This window comes from Pygocentrus nattereri, chromosome 17, assembly GCF_015220715.1.
Source record: "Pygocentrus nattereri isolate fPygNat1 chromosome 17, fPygNat1.pri, whole genome shotgun sequence".
In the NCBI taxonomy this organism is placed as follows: domain Eukaryota; kingdom Metazoa; phylum Chordata; class Actinopteri; order Characiformes; family Serrasalmidae; genus Pygocentrus; species Pygocentrus nattereri.
The window spans coordinates 40,000,832-40,024,821 of record NC_051227.1 but is presented as its reverse complement, the minus strand read 5'-3'; the positions used below and the strand labels follow the sequence as shown (position 1 = coordinate 40,024,821).

The following is a 23,990-nucleotide window of genomic DNA, read 5'->3' as shown; positions in this document are numbered from 1 at the left end:
GTTAGAGGCACGCCAGGTGGAGTGGGACACTTCTCAGCCAATACAACAGTGGTGTAGCTGTTGTGCTTGTGGTGAACATCAATGTTACTTGGTGTGTCTTTAGAGAGCCGAGTATGAATGAATGTAAATTGATGTGACATCATTATTATGGGGTTTTTTTTTAGGCACGGAATCCCGAAACATGTCTTTTAACATAAAGTTTAATGTAGTATGTAAACATTGATTCAGAACACGTTTCTCTCTCTCCGGTCCGCACGTTAGACCGGCCGTTCAGCCTGCGGCTGTTTAGCCTGCAGTGCTTTGGAAATGAGCCGAAAAGCAGAGCAGGCGGTCAGAACTGAGTTCGTTTACATACAGCAAATGAAGGCAACTGGTTTAGTGCCCCTGCTCAAACAACGGTTTTGTAAGTGCATCCACCTTTATCTTTCCAGCCGTCCCACTCAAGGTGAAATTCACCTTTTAAGGGGTGTTGGATCTTCTGAGTAGAGGCAGCACTCAGTAGGAGAAACACATTTACAAGAACTAACAGCGCTTAACTCGCAGGACGTTATGTATTATTCCAATGTTTGCTGAAAGGTGTTCCGTTTGACCTGATACAACCCTGTCCAGCTGAAGATCTTCTGTCTAAGGCTGCGTTCAGAACGTTCTGGTTATATAATCTTATCTGAGGACTGAATTACTCGCTGCCTATCCAACCTGCTGATTCATCGCTGCTGCTTCGCTTCTCTCAATATTTTTTGCCAGAATGTGTCAGCAATTAAGTGTATCTTGCGTCCTTCGGTATCCAGTAAAGGAGGTTTACCTGTGAAAGTTTTGAATGTAGAATTCTTAGTGATTAGTGATTTTGCTCCAGTGTGTCTGACAGAATTATTGGCACCCTGAGGTGCCACCCCACTGAGGTGCCACCCTACTGAGGTGCCAGAGAAGTAAAGCATTAATATGCATGAGCTGCTCTTTACTTCTTGCGCCCTCCCTTTGCCTAGGTAATCGTACTGAATCTTCTCTGGACGAGTTGGGAGAACACGCCTAACGGGTTATGTGACCGTTCATCCGTACAAAAGCTCTTTGGTCCTTGCAGGTTATTCATTTGTGGTTCCTGGTATTTGATGGAGCCCGTGATGATGTCATGTGTCGTAACAAGAAATCCATGGATTTGAAAACATCCGTTACATTTAAAAATGTTCTCTATGACACCAAATACACTTTTAAGCCAGAAAGTTTTATATTCATCTCATCTCACCGAGCATACAGTGTATTTATTCCTTTTTTAGACCAATAAATTGCTATTTCTGTCTTATTCCACAAGATGGCACTGCCTCTTTCTGATGAGTTTTGAAGTTGCTGTCAGGAACAGTTAGATAAAAGGTGTCAAACTGGGTTCCTTCCAGGCCTCTGCTCCGCACAGATTAGCATTTTCTAACCCTCTTTTAACCTTTTCCCTCTTCTAACACTGAATTCAACTGATTAAGGCCTTGTTAATTAGCTGGTGGTGGAATCTGGTGTGTTAAATGAGGAGTTTTGATTGCGCTGTTTTAAGCAGGAATCAGAAACACCGTGATAAGGTACCAGTATATGATTGCATGAGACTCTAAATGTAAATTTAGATTCTAGATTTCATTTGTTAAAAATAGTCAGATGCAAAAGTTTGGGTGCCCCATGACGTTTAGTCAAAGTGAAAGTAAGTTAATGCATCCACTGCAAATTCTAGTGTTCTGAGTTTAATATATTGGGAAAAATGTAACGTAATGTTTAAATTCTTTTGCACAGGCCACAATTTATATTTCAGTTTTTGTCTCTAATATGTTAAATTCAGCAAATAAGCAGGGATTGTTATCTTAGTGTTAGTGATTGTTAAAGTGTGCTCTTGTGAAATCAAACATCATTTGACTGGGTTTATTCAGACTTTTTGATTATGACGATTATGTAAGGATAAAGATAATTCTGAATGTTGTTTTTCCATCTTTGTAAATGAGGACAAAGTTTTTTGGATGTTGGATTTTGTTTTGCTCCAGTAAAATGTGAACGTCTGATTTGATACGAAGTGTCTTTTGGGGGAAGTTGAAGTCGAAACAAATACATTACAGTACATCACACTATGCCATATCACGAATAAATTAAATGATAAATTTCTAATGTGGCACAAGCATCTTGACAATAATGTATAATGGGGCTGTAGCGATTTCCAGCCCTGCCAGGTGCTTCCCTCTGTGGTTGGACAGCAGAGGCTAGAAGAGAATAGGGCATATAAGCAGCCAGGACCGGCTGTTTTTATGATTTAAATAACATGAAATAGAAATATACGTGCACACGTAGCGGTAGGCGATTATATTGTGATTTAACGAAATGCATTCCTGCTCATGTAACGGATGTAGTCAGTTCTTAAAGAACTCTGCTTATCTGCATGTTTCATCACAGAGATCATATGTAGTCCTATTTAATTGGATTTAGAGCAGTACAGTGTTTGAAATGTTTCGTTTTAATCTTTTAAATCTAAAAAAAAGGGAAAAATCAGTAGTAAAGAAATGGGAATGAGAAGCTGTATAAGCAGTTGCTCAGTGCTCAAAAGTCACCAGTGGATCAGCTGGTATTTAAAAAATAAATAAATAAAAAATTGCTTGAAATTGCTGCTGTCTGAATAAAACCTCCAAAAATCTTTTTTTTTATTTATTTTTTTTATTTTATTTTTTAAATACCAGCTGATCTACAGTCTGACAGATTCATGACGAACAGACCAATAGAAATGCTGCAGACGTTCCTGGAAGAAATCCAACTCCTTTAACTTGTATTCAAAGTTAAGAACGTTTTTAACATTTTGGAGATACGAGGTTTTCTTCAGCGATATACTTATATCGTCTTGGCATTCATTTAAATTTGATCAAAATGAATGAAGTGAAGGAAGTATTGATTGAGGTACTTTTAGCTGGCTACCCATAGGATGTCAGTTAGGGGCCCCACATGTTCAGAATGATCTAAGGCCATAAAAAGTCCTGATGATTGCTCCCCTAGTGGACATGGGGATCTTGTCAGGTCAGGTTCTTTACAGTCACTGCCTGATTTCTGAAGATCAAGAACATTTGGTGTCCCGTCATTTATGCATTCTGACCTTTGGCCTGCTGATGGATGAGTAAGAGCACGTGCCCTGTGTGAGACCTCAGGTTCATACTCCAGTGAAGAGCTCCTAAGAGCTCAGCTGTGCTTGAACAAAGATAAATATGAATGCTATTATATCTCAATTTGACTTTATGAGAATTTCCAGACGTGCTATTGTGCCAGTAATTGATTTTTAGAGAAAAAAAAAGTTTTAGAAAGATTTTACTTAATCTACTAAATAGATTTCTGTCATGTTGTTGGTGCAAAGCATAAACATCAAAACATTTTTCCATAGTTAGTGTTAGGGTCTTTATTCAGATTGACACTGTATTTGCATGAGAAATATTGTATGAAACGTACATAATACATTGTGTCCAGTCCACTGCAGTAGGCCAGGACAGTTGCACTAAAGTTGGGTGTAGAAAAATTCCAGGCTTGTGTTTTAATGAAATCATACACTTTACAGTGCATCTCAGATGTTGGTTATTCATAACCATCTGCTCTTTTAAACGTTGTGCCCTTTTTCCAGAAACTGGCAGCAGAATGTGCCAGCTCCGGCTTCAGTGGCAGTCTGATTCCATACAAATGTGACCTGACCGTGGAGGAGGAGATTTTATCAATGTTCTCTTCAATCAAATCATTACATCAGGGCGTCGATGTGTGCATCAACAATGCTGGTTTAGCTCATCCGGAGCCTTTGTTAAATGGCAAAACCAGTGCCTGGAGAAACATGTTTGATGTAAGTAGCAACTCATGATCTCTAATTACATTTACATTCATGCAGTTGGCTGGCACACTTATCCAGAGAGACTTTAATGACTGACTGTTAACTGATGTTCTAGATGTAGGCCAATGTAACGTTAGGAGTCTTGCCCAGGGTTTTTGACGTTTTTGAGGCTGTCTACCATCTACCAGTCTACCATGTGGAGGGCAGCAGTGTTACTCACTATGCTACATCAACAGTGTTATGCTGGTGACTGCATCTGTACTCCTTTACTATTGGTCACAACTTTCAATCTCAGGTCTATCGTTTTATTTTAGACCACAAGGATCCCAGAAAGAGAAAACGGTCCCTAACAAATTTAACGTTTGTTAGGTACAACTAATTTTCACTTAAGCCTTTTTAGATATGAATTTCACATGGGGAGGTGGGGTAATATAAATGTGACGGGTGTTACACCAGGCATGTCAAACCGGAGAACTTCCAGGCCAAAGTGCTGCATTAGTCTTTATCCTCATCTAATGCTCAGAATGCATTTCATGTAGGCCTTGCTAATTGGCTGATGAGCTTAATGAGGCAGCGTGCTGAAGTCTGCAGTGTTTTGGCCCATGAGGACTGGAGCCTGACACTGATAAATGTATCTATGCCAGATTCTGTTTACACTCCGGCTATGAAGCTTATATTGGCATGACATGTAAATGATGTTATGACTATCCACTTTTATTTTCGTTTATTTTTCTTGGGGGGGTGGCTTACCATCTTTTTACCTTTTTAACCAAATAGTATTTGCATTCATTCATGGGGTGAACAGATGTGCCTTGAGTCACCAATTCTGACAGCTGCCATTGGAATATGTGGCTGTTGTGCATCTCTACACAAAAATAAATAAATAAACCACACATTATTTTCCGTGGATTTGCAACCATTTCACCCTTTCAACCAAAAAGCATTCGTGACTGAGGTGTATGGATGGGCATTGGCTTAGGGGTCACCAGTTCTGACAGATGCTGGATGCGTGACTGCCCTTCAACATTATTCACCGTGTTTTCACTCAGATCAGATCAAATCAAATCAAATTTATTTCCAGTGCTTTTTACATTGGATGTTGTCACAAAGCAGCTTCACAGAATTCCAGAAAAGACGGTTTTAACAAGAATGTAAAAACTCAGTTGACTTTTTTTATTCCTTCACTTTGTTAATAAACAAAGCATTACAGACGTTTAAGAAGTCCCCTGTAGGAGCCTATTTTACACGCTGACCCATAACATGGGCTGTGTTTATAACAGTTGGTGTAATAGATTTTTTTTATTGGATAACAGTGATCTAGGCGTTATTAAGACGTCTTGACTTTAAATATGTGATTCTAGAGATTGACAGGTATTTTGTTTATATATTTATTTTATAAGCTTTAATATGTGCATGAGGACAACAGCATTTCCAAGCTGTAGTTTAGTTCATCAGACCAGTCATCATTTTACAGGTCAACGTTCTTGCACTGTCAGTCTGCACTCGTGAAGCCCATCAGTCCATGAAAGAAAGAAATGTCGATGATGGCCATATCATCCACCTAAACAGGTATGGGAAGATTGATTTTTGATTGCTTTTATCTATTTATCTGTCTGTAATCTCATCACTGCTGAGCCTGAAGAATGTCATTATGCTTTAGCATAGCTGGACACAAGGTGGTGCACAATGCCGACGCGCACTTCTACGTTGCAACCAAATACGCTGTGACCGCTCTCACAGAAGGCTTGCGGCAAGAACTGTGGGATGCCAAGTCTCATATACGCACTACAGTAAGACTGATAAACAGTGTGCAGTTCGTGGTTAAAGTGCAGTATGTAGATATCAGTTTGGGATGCTGATGGCTCATTCTTAACCGTTTTAAAGACCCTGACGTTGCTATTTCTTTGGCAGTGTATATCCCCTGGAGTAGTGGAGACTGAATTTGGTTACAGATTCTGTAGGGGCAACCCAGAAAAGGCTGCAGAGATGTATGGAGAGTCGAAGGTGAAAAATATATATATATTTCACCACAACCGGAATATTTTAACATTGAAAATTGTTAACCCATATTAAATGTCACTACTTATTCCGATATTGTCTTACAGTGTCTTCAAGCTGAGGATGTTGCCAGTGCTGTCATATATGTCCTGAGTGCCCCTCCACACGTTCAGGCAAGATTATTTGTCCTCTTAATGCCTGAAACCCTTTCACTTTGTTTTGAGCGTTTTATAATTACGTTGAACTGTATTGATCTCTGGACGTGTACTGGTGTAATACACACCGATTAGACCACCGCCTCGTTTCTACACTCACTGTCCACTTTATCAGCTCCACTGACTGTAGAGCTGCACTCTGTAGTTCTACAGTTACAGACTGTAGTCCATCTGTTTCTCTGACACTCTGTTACCCTGTTCTTCAGTGGTCAGGACCCCCATTCTCATTCTTGATCATTCTCAGAACTGCAGTAACACTAACATGGTAGTGGTGTGTTAGTAAATTCTGTTTTATCTAAATATCAGTCTGGTTTCAGAGAAGGTCACAGCACTGTCTCTGCTACGACACTGGGTTTAAACAATCTTTATTCAGACATAGACAAGAAGAAACATTGTGCAGCTGTTTTTATTGACGTAACAAAAGCATTCGACACAGTTGATCACACTCTTCTTTTACGGAACTTAGAAAAGATTGGCTTTGATGCAGCTGCGCTGGACTGGACCCAAAACTACCTCACTGACAGAAATCAGTGCATGACATTGAATAATTATACATCAGAGTTGGTATCTATATCTAAAGGTGTACCACAAGGTTCAATTTTGGGTCCAGTTTTATTTAATATCTACATAAATGATATTGCTGCCTCTGCTTCAACCTCAGACTGCAAAGTTCACTTTTATGCAGATGACATGATTTTTATATTGCTCAGCTGATTCTATTCATGCTGCAACAAGAAAATTACAGAGCTCATTTAATGCTCTGCAGGTGGCGCTATATAAGCACAAACTAGTTTTAAATGCCATGAAAACTAAGTTCATGCTGTTTTCCAGATCTTTTAATACTGATTTTAGTACTGTAAATATTACTACCCTGGCAGGATCCACTATTGAGAGAGTCACGGAATATAAATACCTTGGCATATGGCTGGACGATAAACTCAGTTTTAAACCACACATTAATAAACTAGTCAGTAAATGCGACAGAAGCTGGGTTGTTTTTATAGACAGTCCTGTTTCCCCACGCACGCCAGAAAAAGACTAGTTGAAGCAGCTTTACTATCAGTGCTGGACTTTGGTGACGTTATCTATAAATATGCTCCTCCAGCTCTCTCAAATTACTGGACCCAGTGTATCGCTCTGCCCTGAGGGTCATCACTGGAGAACCGTACAGAACTCACCACTGAGAGCTGCATGGGAAAGTTGGGTGGCCCTCTTTAACGGGACGAAGGGAAACACACGGGTTGATTTTTATTTATAAGACACTCTCAGGTCCTTTGCCAGAATATATCACTTCATTGATGATTACAAATAACAGTAATTATCAGACTCGCTCTAGTGACTGGATCAGCTGCCAGGTCAAAATAAAGGTTGATTGATTTGATTTGATTGATTGATTAATAGTGTGTGTTGTGCTGGTCTGAGTGGATTGCAGTGCTGAGAATGACCCACCACCCAAATAGTACCTGCTCTGTGAGGGTCCAGGGGGGTCCTGACCACTGAAGAACAGGGTAACAGAGTATCAGAGAAACAGATGGACTACAGTCTGTAACTGTAGAACTACAGAGTGCAGCTATACAGTAAGTGGAGCTGATAAAGTGGACAGTGAGCGTAGAAACGAGGATGTGGTCAGAACGTTACGCCTGATCAGTGTAAGATGAGCAGGAGAGGAAGTGGAGCGCTTGTGCAAATTGGCTTCATTAAGATTTATGGAAATAGAAGAAAATGCAGGCAGTAGTGGTGAAAATGTAGAATCTAAGAAAATGAGCTTGACTAAGAAGAATAAAAAGGTAATATACAAAACAGAGCAAAGCGGTTATAAGTGAACAGTGCTGAGCAAAGCGCAAGACAAAACGTGTGTATGTATGTGTGTATATATATATATATATATATATATATATATATATATATATATATATATATATACGGTGAGGAAGATAAGTATTTGAACACCCTGTGACTTTGCAAGTTCTCCCACTTAGAAATGATGGAGGGGTCTGAAATTTTCATCTTGGGTGCACGTCCACTGTGAGAGACACAATCTAAAAAAACAAAAACCGGAAATCACGATGTACATACGTACATACATACATACATACATACATACAGTCTAAAGCCAACAAGGAACACTCAAGCACAACTGCAGAGAAGACACAGGTGAGCAGAATAACGATGGGGTGGAGAAATGTGGGGCAGGACGCAGCGCTGAAGGAGCAGGGAGGGAGGAGGGGAGGAAACTGACTGATGGGAAGGAACAACATTCTTACAAAACATTTCCTAAATTGGGTTTTTGATGATGTTGGTGGAGCGTGCTACTCGACACGTCTGCCCCAAATGGTGACTCTGAGGCGCAAAGCGCACTTACATAATTTTCATACTCATCAAACCCTTCAGTGACCTTTCATGGTCTGTGATGGGAGGTGTTGTCATCCTGGAAGAGACCACTCCCATCAAGACTGAAATGTTTCTTTATAGCATAATGCTGATCGGTCAGAATAACTTTGTATTGATTTGCACTGACCCTTCCTTGTAAGTGGACATGGGGACCCAAACAATGTCCCCCACAGCACAACAGAGCCACCAAACCCCCTTATAGCAGGGGTCAAGTGTCCAGCTGTTGTGGAGAACATGGTGAGGAATGACTCACCTGACTTTCACTTTTTTACACCACTGAACTCTCACATGTGCCTTTGGCTTTGTAAAGAGGGGTTTATGCTCTGTGGCCGTGCTATATATCTCTCTGTGTCTCCTGCTGCCAGTCCCTATGACTGAAGTACCTGACATCCATGCCTCGATACTTTCCCACTGCCATCTTAACCCAAAAGGCCCCCGCACTCAAGCTTTTCTGCTCGTTCACTCCGGTTTTCACTCACTGTATACGAGATAAAGCCGCTTGCCTTGTTAATTCAGGCTTAAACCCATTGTAGAGCACCTGCAGTCCCTTTGCTGTTCACTTGGAAAGCGTACTCTCCGCTACTCTATGCTGATTTGGAAGAATCCAGGGCAAACGAAAAGAGGGTCTCAGCAGGAAAAGTATAAGCTTTGTTTTGAGCAAGTCAATTAGCATGAAATCAAATGCCTCGTCACTGTTATTGTTGTGGAATGAGAGATTTGCCGTCACCAACTCTTTAAATATGCATAAATACAACCTTCCAAAATGCAAATAAACATGCAGTGATTTATAAATCCACTTTAACCTGTATTTAAATAAAAAAAATTACCTGATCAACTTAATTGTTTTTTTTAATGATCTTTCTGAAACTGATGAATTCAACATGTTCCAAAAAATGTATGACTAGCAGCTGAAGACTGAAGACTAGGGAAACAGTACTTTCATGTTTAGCAGCATTTCTCCTAAAGTTTGAACTGTTTTAGAAGTGAAGTTTGTATATATGATCAAACTCTGTCATGTACTGCAGAAGACCACATCATTTGTGAAGTTTTCTTTCCTTCATTTCTTTTTATAGATTGGAGATATACAGATGAGGCCAGTGGAACAACAGGTTTGAACTAACCTGAGTGAATTCAGCATGAAGCTCTTTTTTAAAAATCAGTATAACTTTAAATTTCTATACTAAAATTTTGTATCAGTGAGTGAAACAGATTAAAAACACAAAAATGACTGCTAAAAATATATTTTATTAAATATTAACTTAATTAAACTTTTATTAAAACGTTATATTTTAGTGAAATGCACCTGCGATCTAATAATTAATTATTAATAATTATATAATAATGTAATGTATAATGTAATAATGCAGTTTTCAGCTTGATTTGCACTTTCTGTTTTTTTCTGATTTTTAAACCAACATTTCTATCAACTGATTAAAGGAGCATCACCTGAGAATTGGCTTTGTTTTTTTGCTGTTGGTCTCCCCTGCAGTCGTGTTGTTCATTGCGTTTCCCTTTTAAATTATTGTTGTAAATACAAATCATGCAGTGAGCTCCACTCACGGACGGCTGTATGTGTGTGTTTGTTGACGAGCTGAAGGAAGCAGAATCAAGCTCCCCTTCATGTGCACGCGCCTCATGCAGGGTTGATTTTTGGTTGTTTTATGTCTAAATAGCAAAAAAAATAAAGCTGTGATCTGTAGCCTCCACATACCTGTGTGAGGCGCGTGCACGTAAAGAGGAGTTTGATTCCCCCGGGAGTCAGAATTCAGCACAACACCGGCAAAGAGAATATCAGAAGAGAGAGAACCATGTTGACCGTGAAGGTACAGTAATATTACAGGATTTTATTACTGGAGGTAATTTGGCGTGAGATTGACAGCGACTGACAATGTTTTGGCATGAGAGATGAATTTATTTCTTTGCATGCTAGCCTGAAACAGCTCTGAGGTTAGATGACTTTTGACATGTGAAAAAAAACTACAAAACTCTGCGAGACAGGATGACCGATAAGTTTATAACCCTCATCATGACCTTGCATAAAAAACGTTGGCTGCCCAGATAGCATGCGGGTGTGGGCCACTTCTGAAAGAGATGTGGCCCTGCTGGCCCATGGTCAGCTCTGACTACTGCATGTGAGCCTGAAGTGGAATGGCCAACGTGTCCCGAAACAGATCTGGGCCACTTCTGGCAAACTGTGACATGAGCTGCATGATAATCCTATGTATTTTAAACAGGGGTTAACAGAACTGGGTGGGAGCATAGTTTATATTCAGATCTTGGCCATATGCCAGGTTAAAACGCTGATTTTAATGAACTCGTCACAATCTGCAGTGCTAGGAACACCACTGCTTATCCTGGTTTGCAGTTTTATTCAGATTTTGATTACAATGATTTTTCATTCATTAAACGACAAAACTGATCTGAAGTTTTATTTTAAATCAAACTAATCTTTTATCACAGTTTGGACATGTAGGCTAGTCAGCGGAAGCACCCACACAGTGCATTTGCTCATTTATCAAGAAATCATGACTTTAAATCCCATCAACACCGTAGCCATCTGCAGAGAGTATTCCAAGAGTGAGAAACACCACCTCTCCCTGAGCCTCATGGCGCTGTATTTTGAGTGGTGGGTCAGTTCCGGCAAAGGTGGCGGAGATGTGGTGCTGTAATGGCAGTTAAAAGGCTGTGTTCTGGCAACCGCGTCTGGCCCACTCCTGTGCCATCATTCCATGTGGTATGTCAACCGCATCTAAATGCCAGATGTGGCCCAGGTTTGGGCCCTATCAAATGTGCCATCTGGGAGGCTTACACTGTGGATTTTTCTCTGAGATTCACTCTAGCTTGGTCACTCTCTCTCTTCCTCGCTTCCTCTGACAACGTCTTTGGTCTTTTGGCAGCCTCTGCCATGATGTCCATGCTGGAAATACTCAGCTATTTCTTATAGCTGAGTGTGTGTGAAGTGTTATGTGAGGGGTCTCGTGCCAGCTCCTCCAGGATTGCATAGCGCTATGGCAGGCATTCTGGGCCATAAGCGGCAATGGAAGAGATGCCATTCTCTGCGTTATAAGTCGCAGTACCATCAAAAGGATTTTGAAGCTATTATTTTAAGGTAAAAATGATACATAATGTTTTAAATATGTTAACACTGATTGATTTGCGCATTCCTATTTCTGAGGAATAAAGCAGTTGAGCTTACACATTGAAGTCATTTTAAGCTGATCTTGGTGTTAAAACATTTAAACCATTGAGTTTACGATCAGCTTTCATTTACATCACAGCCTCCCAGGTGCTAGAAATAACAAAGCCACATTAAAAAGGACTTTGAAGTGACCAAATATAAAATACAAAGGCAGACTACGTCAATGAGTCAGTTGAGGTTGAATTCCAATTAGCTTTATGCGTCAGCTATAAAAGCGTCTGACGGAGTTGTATTCTGCCCAGAAGCCCTTACTTCTTTAATGAGTCAGTGACTCAGCGCCGAGCTTTTGGCAGAGATTATCAGAGCAACTGTTCTGGCCAACAGCCATGTTCTCACGTGCTGTCACACAAGCTTCACCCCAAGCCATCGTGCTCTCTTCGGCTGTCCTGTCAGAGGAAAACATTAAGAACAGTTACACAGTAGCCTCAACAACTAAATATCAGATGTTCAGTATTTAGTGTGCCTGTAACAAAGCACCCATTCTTTTCAGGAGACTTGCTTTTGGTTTTTCAAAGAAATCTGCAGGAATATTTTTCCACACCTCCAAAGTTTGGTTTGAGAAGTTGGTTGCATGATTATGTTGAGGACTGGACTCTGAGGTGACCAGAACATTGATCTAAGATCACCAGCAGCTACACAGTGGAGCTTGATTTCTCACCTCTGATTTCATGAGGACAGTTTTGGTGATCTGTCAGGCTATGAATACAACACTTTCTGTCTTTTAATAGTTTTTTGAAGTAAAATAGTTTTTGAAATTGGAAAAAGTTTTTGGAACTTGTGCAAGTGGATAATTTTATTTCTGATTTCCAGAGTGAAAAATGAATAACGTACTGAATCGCTGTTTTGACTGGACATTAAGCTGGTCTCTTGCACTGTACTGTATATGTGAAAACACCCAAGATAATGTTGTGTAATTCTCTCCGCTCTATGCATTTATACAGCTGTAAGCTGTTTATCTGATGGGTTTTAGTGGTGCATGAGGTCTTGCATATCACATTTTTATCTGTTTTAATAATTGTTTTGCTCCAATTTTAAAAACTGTGTTCACTTATTTTCCTTTTTAATAATAATAAGTTATAATAAATTTTATTTGTAACGCACTTTACATTTTAAGCAAATCTCAAAGTGCTATACAGTAGAAGCATTTCCATAGAATCAAAGAACTACTGTAAAAACATCTTTACACTCCATAGGAAGATCACTGGTTGTAAGTTCTGCTGAAGAGAAAGGGTTTAAGTCCTTTTTTAAAACTCTCACTCGACTGTGGTGCCCTCAGATGGTCAGGGAGAGCATTCCATAAGCGAGGAGCAGCAGAACAGAAGGCCCGGTCCCCCATGGTGTGGAGTTTAGTTCTGGGGGGATTTGTGTTCATAGAACGAAGGGATCGTGATGAAGTCAGTGGGGTGAGGAGTTCTTTCAGATACGTAGGGGCACTGCCGTAAATGCACTGGTGGGTGAGGAGGGAAACCTTGTATTCGATCCTGGCAGAGATGGGAAGCCAGTGAAGAGAACAGAGGACGGGTGTGATGTGCTCATATTTACGCACTCTCATCAGGATCCTAGCAGCGCTGTTCTGAATGTATTGCAGCCTCTGGAGACTCTTGCCAGGAATCCCAATGAGAAGTGCGTTGCAGTGGTCGAGTCTGGAGGAGATGACAGCATGAACCAGTTTTTCAGCATCAGATACAGTCAGAGTTTTACTGTTCTCTTTGTGTGCAGGTGAATTGTCTCATATCTAACCTCCTCAGAATATCTCCTGAAAAAAGAGACGTGGTTGTTTTGACTGGAAACGAAATCGCTGAAGGGTCTCTTCAAAGGGAAACTGGTCAGAGGGTCAAAGCTAACCGGCAGGCATCAGCAAAGACTTAACAAGGTTGATGCTGAACAAAGAAGTGAACACCCAGTCAGATCCTTAATAATTACCCTTATAATTACCCTGACTCAGCCTTAACACAGTACCTGCCAGGTCAGCTTCACAAAGCGGGACTTTGTAGTAAGGCTCTAAGCAGCAAGATGCAGAATTTATTTCAAGGATAATAAAAGCAAAACCCCTGAGCAAACAATGGGTGGTACTTCACCCTCTATCCTACATCAAAATGTGTTTGAGAAGGACAAAGAAGGCCTTACGTTGACAATGTGTGTTGCCAACTGTTAAACACGAAGGTGGACTATTGAAGAGTTTAGAGTGCCACCTTGTGGAGTCATCTGGTGTGGATGGACGTCTAACCTTTTGATGTGTCCATATTTCACTGACAGATTAGTAAACAAATTCAGAAGTGCTTTCATGAACACCAGGATGAAACCCAATGCCAATCATTTGATCTAAATGGTGTCACTTAAAAGAGAAATTCTTAGCATTTTCAAAATTTCTGCATAACTGAGTCACTGGAGTGTAAAGTCTTTCAGAAAGTGATGTGAAAATGGTTCATTGTAGATAAACTTACTGACTCGACTGGTAAAACAGCGGTAAACCTGAAATAACTTTTCTCTGGGGACTGTATCGCCTCAGAATTCAGTTTCATACACTGCAGTCATTCCAAGTGCTTTAAAACATAAACATAATTCAATTTTTAAAATGATGTAAAAGAATAGAAATAAAAAATTATTATAAAGAATAGATTTAAAAGCGAATAAAATTTAACATTAAATGAAATTAAAAGTCGTGACGTTACAGGACTTAATTCCTAATGATCGGAGAGTTCTGCTCGGCTCGGCTCATATCGCCGCAACATATCAGATACATGTGATGTTCTAACGCCATTCAGCTAATTATAGACCAGTAATGATACCTCAAAGTGTCTTCGGTAACTGATGGCCGGTCCTGGTGTTAGAATTTATGAATGGGGGTGATGCATGTTCCCCTCTTTTACTCCCACTGAGAACTCTGCCTACATTTCACTCAGTAGATCGATAACTTCATTAAGGCTGCCCAAGTCAAACGCAGACTCAGAAAGGAGAGATTAACGTCCAAGCAGGCCAGACCCAAATCTACTACTGCTACATTCCCTTGTCCATACAAGAATAATCGGGTCCAGAATTAGCCTCTATGCCCATCTAAAGACCCACAAGGACTAAGAAGGAGGACAGGCATACTCGACTACGAGTGACCGCCGATGATGATGATGATGATTATAAAACATACTAAAACAACCATAAAATATAATGTACAGTAAAAATATAAATGAGTAAAATTGCATAAATAGAAATTATATATATATATTATATTATATTATATTATATTATATTATAAAATGTGCTCAAAGTGCTGCCCATTGTGTTGGATTGTCAATGCAGCCCTCTTCTCCCGCTCTTCACACACTGATAGCAACACCGCAGAAGAAATGCCGGCACAGGCTTCCAGTATCCGTAGTTTCAGGTGCTGCACATCTCGTATCTTCACAGCATAGACAACTGCCCTCAGATGACCCCAAAGATAAAAGTCTAAGGGGGTCAGATCAGGAAACCTTGGGGGCCATTCAACTGGCCCACGATGACCAATCCACTTTGGAAGCTGGCACGTTCCCTGAGTGTTTCCAGCAAGATGGTGCACCACCACATTATGGGTGTCAGGTCCGGGCATTCCTAGATGAACAGTTTCCTGGAAACTGGATTGGTCGTTGTGGGCCAGTTGAATGGCCCCCAAGGTCTCTCCTGGCCCACCTTGTACATTAGTGCACTAATGTTGCATCTAGTTCTTTACATTTTAGGCAGCTAGTCTGTGCTTCTCATTGCTAATATTGAATAGAATAAGCTGTTTTATCTCTCAGCTGTAAAAGGATTTAGGATTTATCCCATTCAGTGATGCACTCCATTGTTATTGCACTTTGTACAGCATGTTGGCCAACTGACGTTGTTTTTAAATGTGCTTTATAAATAAATTTGACATTGAAATTGATGCTCCAGGCACCTACAATATGAGTCAAGGGGACCATAGTTGTTTGAGGAGAGGGCCAAGTAGATCTGAGTATCATCTGTGTAGCTGTGGTAAGGCATCCCATAGTCTGGTAGCCTTTAGCCGAGAGGGCTTAAATAAGAGTGGCCCAAGAATCAAACCTTGGGGAACACCTCAGGTCACTGGTACTCTCTCAGAAGCATTATTTTCTACCTCAACAAGGTGGTTTCTTCCTCGCAGGTATGAACTTAACCAGTTTAAAACAGGATTTAGAGTCCTACCCGGTTTTCAAGTCTATGTATGACAGTTTTATAGTCAGTAGTATCAAATGTAGCACTGAGATTGCACAGTAGAAGAACAGATATTTTACCAGAGTATAAACAACTAACTGAAATGTGTCTAGACAGCTATTCACAAATTGAAAACCAGTTGCTTGAAGATTATTTTTCAGAATGATTTTTCCAGTGAAAGTTAGATTTAAAATGTGCCTGTGATTATTTAAATGAGTTGCTTCTAGATTTTTGTTTCTTAAGAGACGCAGTTTTTAATGTGCTAGGAAAAATGCACAATGTGAATGAAGTTTTTGCTAACTGAAATTTGCCTGCTGTTGTTGAGTGAAATATATTGTTTAAAAAGTTTGTTGGTAACAAGTGAAACTGCAGGTGGATGATTTGTGATGACTCACTATATCGATTACAATTTCTAGCACTAAACTGGGACATTTTAACTGTGATATCTTTACATGGTGATGGAGAGGACATGGGCTCCTTGGTGGATATAGATGTACTAATGATAGTAATAATGATGATAACTATAGCCAACTGAGGAGCAGTCATGGGCTGGAGGTTAGGGAACTGGCCATGGGACCGGAAGGTTGCTGGTTCAGTCCCCAGTGCCGACAGTCCATGACTGAGGTATCCTTGAGCAACTGCTCCCTGAGCGCCGTGGATAGGGCTGCCCATTGCTCCAGGCAAGTGTGCTCACTGCCCCCTAGTGTGTGTGTGTGTGTGTATTCACTAGTGTGTATGTGGTGTTTCACTCATGGATGGGTTAAATGTGGAGGTGGGATTAATAAAGTATCACTTAACTTAACTAATGGTTTGTCTGATATGCATTTAAGTGTTAGTGTGCAAATTCTCTCAGTTGACACTAATTGGAGGCCATATCTATAGGTGACTTTGTTAGTCAACCATGGTGAAGAGCATTTTTCTGTTGTTAATGCTATTGTTTGATAATGCTAGAGAAAAAGGATTATAGAAAACTGATCAAAATCAGTGAAAATAAATGATGGTGTATCTGTAAATTCTTGGTACCACTTTCAGACCTGCACACAGATACTCAAAGGATATGAGGTCACCAAATGACAACTGCTTGCACATTCCCTGCACCTTTCTTGCCAGCCAGAGAGACACTTAGAAAGTTAGATTTTTGGAGCAGACTTGATTAATATGGAAGCAGCGCTACGTTCATTTAACCACGTTTCTGTAAAAAGCATGAAATCGAACCCATGAGCTGTAATAAAGTCATGAAAATCACGATGAAAAATGCAACACTTGACTGGTTACTGGACAGAAAGAGCATGTAAACTGACCTGTGTGCACAGAGCATTGCAGATTGCTGAAAGCTCTCAGATATTTCTCACCTCAGATTACCAGGCTGCACTGTGCATCACCTCCCTGCTTCTGTTTCACCCAGAATAGCTGTGACACCACCACCACCATGTACATAAGGTCATCTCAGTTCTCTAAATAACATCCTGATCAAGTTGCATAAGCAGGATCGTATAGATCTTCACTGTATCATTAGTCACTAACATGTCTTTAATGACGTATGTCAGGCTGTCATCATCAATTGTTGATTAAACAGTAAGTAGATTGGACTGTTTTATGACAGCTTTAGCAGTGAAAATCAAAGTGTCCTTTTATTTACTGGTAGGTGAAGCATGTTGGGCCATTGACATTGAAAAGAAATATATATATTTTAAAAATATACCTCACGTGTTGAAAGGACCAGCCGTTTTTGCTCCGTTTATGGAGAGGAACCAGAGAGCGGATCACCTGTCCTGTGGAATCTCTCAGTCTCAGCGGGCATGCCCGGTGCAGGAAGACAGAACCACTCTCGTAATCAATCAAAGAGTTTATTAAGTCTTCTGCACAAAGAAAGAAGGGCACTCCTTCTTTTATACAAACACGTCCTGTCCTGTTGTGTACAAGCAAACAGGGTGGACCCAAATCCTGTCTAACAGTCATGGAATGCTAAGCTGACAGAAACACACTCACGGACCACCGGAACTGCCCAAGGGAGGGGGGCTTCTGCTCTGTGTACGATAATCTTACCTACAAAAGGGAACAAATGGTTCTGGACGGAATGTTTTCCGATAAGAGGAGCAAGTTGTTTGTGCAAACTGCCTAGAGCAGAGTTGGAGCAGAGTTAACCCTTTCACGTGTGATTCTAAAAATCAAGCAGTTGAACTTGAGAATGGTACAAAAGACTGTCTAATGACGCTTGTTTTAACAGTTACATTTACATTTATGGCATTTGGCTGACGCTCTTATCCAGAGCGACTTACAATTTGATCATTTTACACAGGTAGGCCAAGGTGGTGTTAGGAGTCTTGCCCAAGGACCCTTATTGGTATAGTGTAGGGTGCTTGCCCTGGTTTGGGATTGAACCCCCGTCTACAGTGTAGAAGGCAAAGGTGTTAACCACTACACTAACCAACCACAGAACAGTTCTTCTTCTTCTTTCGGCTGCTCCCTTTAGGGGTCACCACAGCGGATCATCTGCCTCCATCTTGCCCTATCCATTGCCTCCTCTACTTTCACACCCACCATCTCCATGTCCACCCTAACTACATCCATAAACCTTCTCTGAGGTCTACCTCTTCTCCTTCTACCCAGCAGCTCCATCTCCAACATTCTTTGCCCAATATATCCACTATTCCTCCTCAACACATGTCCAAACCATCTCAACCTGGCCTCTCTGGCTTTATCTCCAAACTGCTCCACCTTCACCGTCCCTCTGATCTGCTCGTTTCTAATCTTGTCCATCCTTGTCACTCCCAACGAAAAATCTCAGCATCTTCATCTCCGCCACCTCCAGCTCAGCCTCCTGTCTTTAAACAGAGCCACAGTCTCTAAACCATACATCATAGCAGGATGCACTGCTGTCTTGTAGACCTTCCCTTTCACTCTTGCTGCTATCCTTCTGTCACACATCAGCCCTGACACCCGTCTCCACCCACTCCATCCTGCCTGCACCCTCTTCTTCACCTCTTTTCTACACTGTCCATTGCTCTGGATGGTTGACCCAAGATATTTGAAGTCATCCACTTTTACGACCTCTACTCCTTGCATCTTCACCTTTCCACCTGCCTCCCTCTCATTCACAGACATGTATTCCGTCTTGTCTCTACTGACCTTCATTCCTCTCCTCTCCAGTGCAGACCTCCACCTCTCCAGATTCTCTTCACCTGCTCTCTACTCTCACCACAGATTACAGTGTCATCTGCAAACATCATGGTCCATGGAGCCTCCTGCCTGACCTCATCTGTCAACCTGTCCATCACCATTGCAAACAAGAAGGGGCTCAAAGCTGATCCCTGATGTAACCCCACCTTCACCTTGAAACCATTTGTCACTCCAACTGCAAGGCAAGGCAAGTTTATTCATATAGCACCTTTCATACACAACGGTCATTCAAAGTGCTTTACAAATGAAAAAATACAGAAAAATGTAATTAATGTAAATAAAATAAAATTTATGTAAATTAAAAAAAATTAACAAACATAATTAAAACAATAGATTTAAAAGAAGTTAATCAAATTTAAAAGAATGAGATAAAAAATTAGAATAAAAATAAGAAACATGATTAAAACAATAGATATAAAGAAGTTAAATGAATGAGGCCGTTACAGAATAAAAGTGGATTAAACTGAGCTAAAGGCTCAAACAGGAAGGTCTTCATTCTGGATTTAAAAGTGTGGAGTGTTGGGGCTCTTCTGATGCTCTCTGGCAACTGGTTCCATTTCAGAGCAGCGTAGCTAAATGCCGCCTCTCCGTGTTTAGTTTTTACCTTAGGCTGCACTAACTGACCAGTTCCTGATGATCTGAGAGTTCTGCCCGGCTCATATTGCTGGAGCATATCTAATAAATATACTGGTCCTGCACCATTAAGACATTTATAGACCAGTAATAGTACCTTAAAGTCTGTCCTGTAACATACTGGTATCCAGTGTAGGGATTTAAGGATAGGAGTGATGTGCTCCCTTCTTTTACTCCTAGTGAGAACTCTGGCAGCTGCGTTTGGAATCAGCTGAAGCTGTTTGATTGTCTTTTTTGGGAGTCCAGTTAGGAGCCCATTACAGTAATCAATCCTACTAGAAACAAAGGAGTGGATGAGTTTCTCCAGGTCTGCTTTAGCCAGAAAATCTCTGATTTTGTTGATGTTTTTGAGGTGATAGAAAGCTGATTTGGTGACAGCTTTGACATGACTGTTAAAAGTGAGATCAGAGTCCATTTGTACACCAAGGTTACGTACTAGTTCTTTAGATTTTAGGCCTCTCGAATCTGGATAGGCAGCTAGTCTGTGTCTTTCATTGCTATTCCCAAATAAAGTAATCTCTGTTTTATCTTTATTCAACTGCAGAAAGTTGTGTTTCATCCATTTGTTTATGTGCTCAAGGCATTTGCACAGTGAGTCGAGTGGACCGTAGTCATTTGGGCAGAGAGCCATGTAGATCTGAGTGTCATCTGCATAGCTGTGGTAAGATATCCCATAAGTATGCATGATTTCACCTAGAGGAATCATATATAAATTAAATAAGAGTGGCCCAAGAATTGAACCCTGGGGTACACCACAGGTCACTGGCACAGTCTCAGAAACATTACCTTCCATTTCCACAAAGAAGCTCCTACCTTGAAGGTATGAACTGAACCATTTTAGGACAGTTCCTGAGAGTCCAACCCAGTTCTCAAGTCTATCTATAAGAATTTTGTGGTCAATGGTGTCAAAGGCAGCACTGAGATCAAGCAGTAGTAGAACAGACATGTTTCCTGAGAATGTATTTAGGCGAATGTCATTGATAACCTTAATTAGTGCAGCCTCAGTACTATGATTAGGTCGGAAGCCTGACTGAAATTTGTCTAGACAGCTATTTGTGGACAGAAAGTGCATAATTTGCTTGAAGACAATTTTTTCTATTATTTTTCCACTGAATGGTAGATTAGAAATTGGTCTATAATCATTTAACAGGCTTGTATCTAGAGTTTTCTTTTTCAAGAGAGGCTTCACAACTGCAGTTTTTAATGCACTCGGAAATACACCTGACATGAGTGAGGAATTTACTATTTGAGGAATGTTCATTAATATTGAGGAAAAGACATTCTTTAAAAACTTGGTTGGTAATGTATCAAGACTGCAAGTGGATGATTTGAGATGACTCACTGTATCAATTAAACCTTCTTCATTAATAACACTAAACTGGGACATGTTGAACATGCTTTTGTGTGGTTTTGGAGAGAAAATCGTCTCGTTGGTAGACGTAGGCGTACAGATAGCTTGTCTGATGGTGTGGATTCTAGTATTAAAAAATTTTGCAAACTCATTACATTTCTCAGTTGAAACTAGCTCAGGGGCCATATATGTAGGTGGGTTTGTTAGTCTGTCAACCATCGTGAAAAGCACTTTGCTATTGTTAACATTATTGTTAATAATGCTAGAGAAGAAGGATTGTCTAGCCTTGCACATTATTCTATTGTAATCACGCAGCCTATCTTTGAAAATGTTTTTATGTATGTGAAGGTTGGTTTTACGCCATCTGCGCTCAGCCTTTCTGCATTCTCTCTTTTGGTGCTGAACCGCATGATCATTTCTCCATGGTGCTTTCTGCTTGCATTGCATGGTTTTAACTCTAACTGGTGCGATCTGATCCAAAACACTGGCAGTTTTTGAGTTGAAACTTTCCAGGAGAGTATCAACAGAGCCAGATGGTTGGCAAGGTGAAGAGCACATTTTGGTCACAAAAAGTGCAGCTGTCCTGTCATTTATCTGTCTTTTCTTAAACCTAACTTGCCTGGCACTGCTGTGGATTGAAGTCCACGTTTCAAAAAATACACAGTAGTGATCAGACAATGCAACATCCTTAATAGAGGCTGAAATGTTAAGACCCTTTGAGATAACCACATCCAAAGTGTGACCATGGCAATGTGTGCTTCCAGTCACATGCTGAGAAAGTTCAAAAGATTCAAGTACATCATAGAGTCCTTTGGCGTAATTATCCTTGTGATTATCAATATGAATGTTAAAATCACCAGCAATAACAAAATGATCAAATTCAGTAGAAATAAAAGATAACATATCTGTGAAGTCATCAATAAAATTAGCATTGTGCCTTGGAGGTCTGTAGACAGTTACTAGTAATATTCTTTGTGCTCCTTTTAAAATCGCACCTAAATATTCAAAAGATGTGAAATCACCAAGTGGTAACTGCTTGCATTGGAAAGTATCATTAAACAGCATTGCTACACCTCCACCTTTCTTGCCGGTGCGTGAAACATTTAAAAAGTTAAAGTTTGGTGGAGCCGTCTCAGTTAACACAATATCAGCACTATATGAGTTTAATGTCTCTGTTAAAAGCATGAAATCAAGCCTGTGAGTTGTAATTAAATCATTAATTATATAAGACTTGTTTGTAAGAGATCTGATATTTAGTAGAGCTAACTTAATAACCTGTGCACTTTGTTTCAAAGACTGTGAGTTACTTCTAACATACTGCAGGTTGGATGTATTCACAGTATCTGACCTAAACTCCTTGTTCTTTCTGCTTCTGATAAGAACTGGAATGGGAGAGATAATTGGGACACAGGGTCCATGCTTGTTTTGGAAACAAGTACCGCTGATATCATCATTGTAGCAGCACGGACCCAAAAGATGTCAATTTCCTGGATTACATGGGGTGGCCTGTTCCTTTACGGTGGTGGAGGGTGGGTGGAGCTCCTGCTGGTGATGAGCTTGCGAGCGGAGCTGTCTATCTGATGGTTTATGAGCTTGTTTTTTCCTTTGAGGTTGTGGGGGAGATTTCTTTAATAAATCATCAATTTGGCTGAGCTTAATTTTGGCCCCTTTCACTAACTCCTTGATTGGGGTGTGTGGTGGTGAAATGCTCTCTTTCGTTTTCCTCATTCATTAGTTCTTCAAAGTCCTCCTTCCATCTACTCATCACTCTCTGTTCACTCACTAGTACATTTCCCTCTCTATCCTTTATCAGCCTAACCTGCTGTACATCCTTTCCAGCTCTATCTCTCTGTTTAGCCAAGTCCTTTACTCCTTCTTTACTGTCCAGCCTCTCATACAGCTCATCACAGGCCTGAGCCTTTGCCTTTGCCACCATTCTCTTCGCTATGCGACCAGCCTCACGGCACTCCTGCCTACTTCCTTCATCTCTCTGGTTATCCCACTTTTTCTTAGCTGCCTTCTTCTTCTGAATACTCTCCTGGACTTCCTCATTCCACCACCAACTTTCCTTGTCTTCTTTCCTCTGACCAAACGAAACACCCAACACATTCCTGCCAGTTTCTCTCACCACCTTAGCTGTAGTTTCCCAGTCCTCAGGTAGCTCCTCACTGCCCCCAAGGGCCTGTTGCAATTTTTCCCTGATCTGCCTGCAACCATCCTCCTCCTTCAGCTTCCACCATCTAATCTTTGGCTCTGTCTTCACTCTCTTCCTCTTCTTTGTTTCTAATCTAATTCTACAGACAACCACCCTATGCTGCCTTGCTACACTTTCCCCTGGCACCACTTTACAATCTCCAATCTCCTTTAGGTGGCATCTCCTGCTAAGGATATAATCCACCTGTGTGCACCTCCCTCCACTCTTGTATGTCACCCTGTGTTCTTCCCTCTTCTGAAAATACGTGTTCACCACAGCCATTTCCATTCTCTCTGCAAAATCTACAACCATCTGACCTTCTGCATTTCTGTCTTTCACTCCATACATACCCAGCACCTCTTCATCCCCTCTGTTCCCTTCACCAACATGTCCATTGAAGTCTGCACCAATCACCAATCTCTCCTCTCTAGGGACACCATCTACCACTCCATCCATCTTACTCCAAAACTCCTCTTTCTCCTCTAACTGACAACCAACCTGTGGTGCATATGAACTGACCACATTCAAAATCACACCATCAACCTCCAACTTCAGGCTCATGATCCTGTCTGACACTCTCTTTACATCCAGAACACTTTTCCCAAGCTGCTCCTTTAGGATTATCCCTACTCCATTTCTCTTCCTCTCTACACCATGATAGAACAGTTTGAATCCACCTCCAATGTCCCTGGCCTTGCTTCCTTTCCATCTGGTCTCCTGGACACACAGAATATCTACCTTCCTTCTCTCCATCATGTCTGCAAGCTCTCTGCCTTTACCAGTCATTGTCCCTATGTTCAGAGTCCCTACTCTAACCTCCACACTCCTGC

At 40.8% G+C, this 23,990-nt stretch overlaps 1 protein-coding gene across 1 annotated transcript in view; it reads left to right on the top strand.

The window, feature by feature from the left end:
• Nucleotides 1–9,647, top strand: part of LOC108443492 (dehydrogenase/reductase SDR family member 11-like) — a 21,559-nt gene extending 11,912 nt beyond the window's left edge. The window contains exons 2-7 of the mRNA XM_037546861.1: nt 3,620–3,829; nt 5,292–5,386; nt 5,478–5,607; nt 5,729–5,821; nt 5,923–5,988; nt 9,495–9,647. Coding sequence (XP_037402758.1) covers nt 3,620–3,829; nt 5,292–5,386; nt 5,478–5,607; nt 5,729–5,821; nt 5,923–5,988; nt 9,495–9,536 — 636 coding nt within the window. The 3' untranslated portion in view covers nt 9,537–9,647. The remainder of the gene's footprint in view (nt 1–3,619; nt 3,830–5,291; nt 5,387–5,477; nt 5,608–5,728; nt 5,822–5,922; nt 5,989–9,494) is intronic.
• The last annotated feature ends 14,343 nt before the right edge of the window (nt 9,648–23,990 follow it).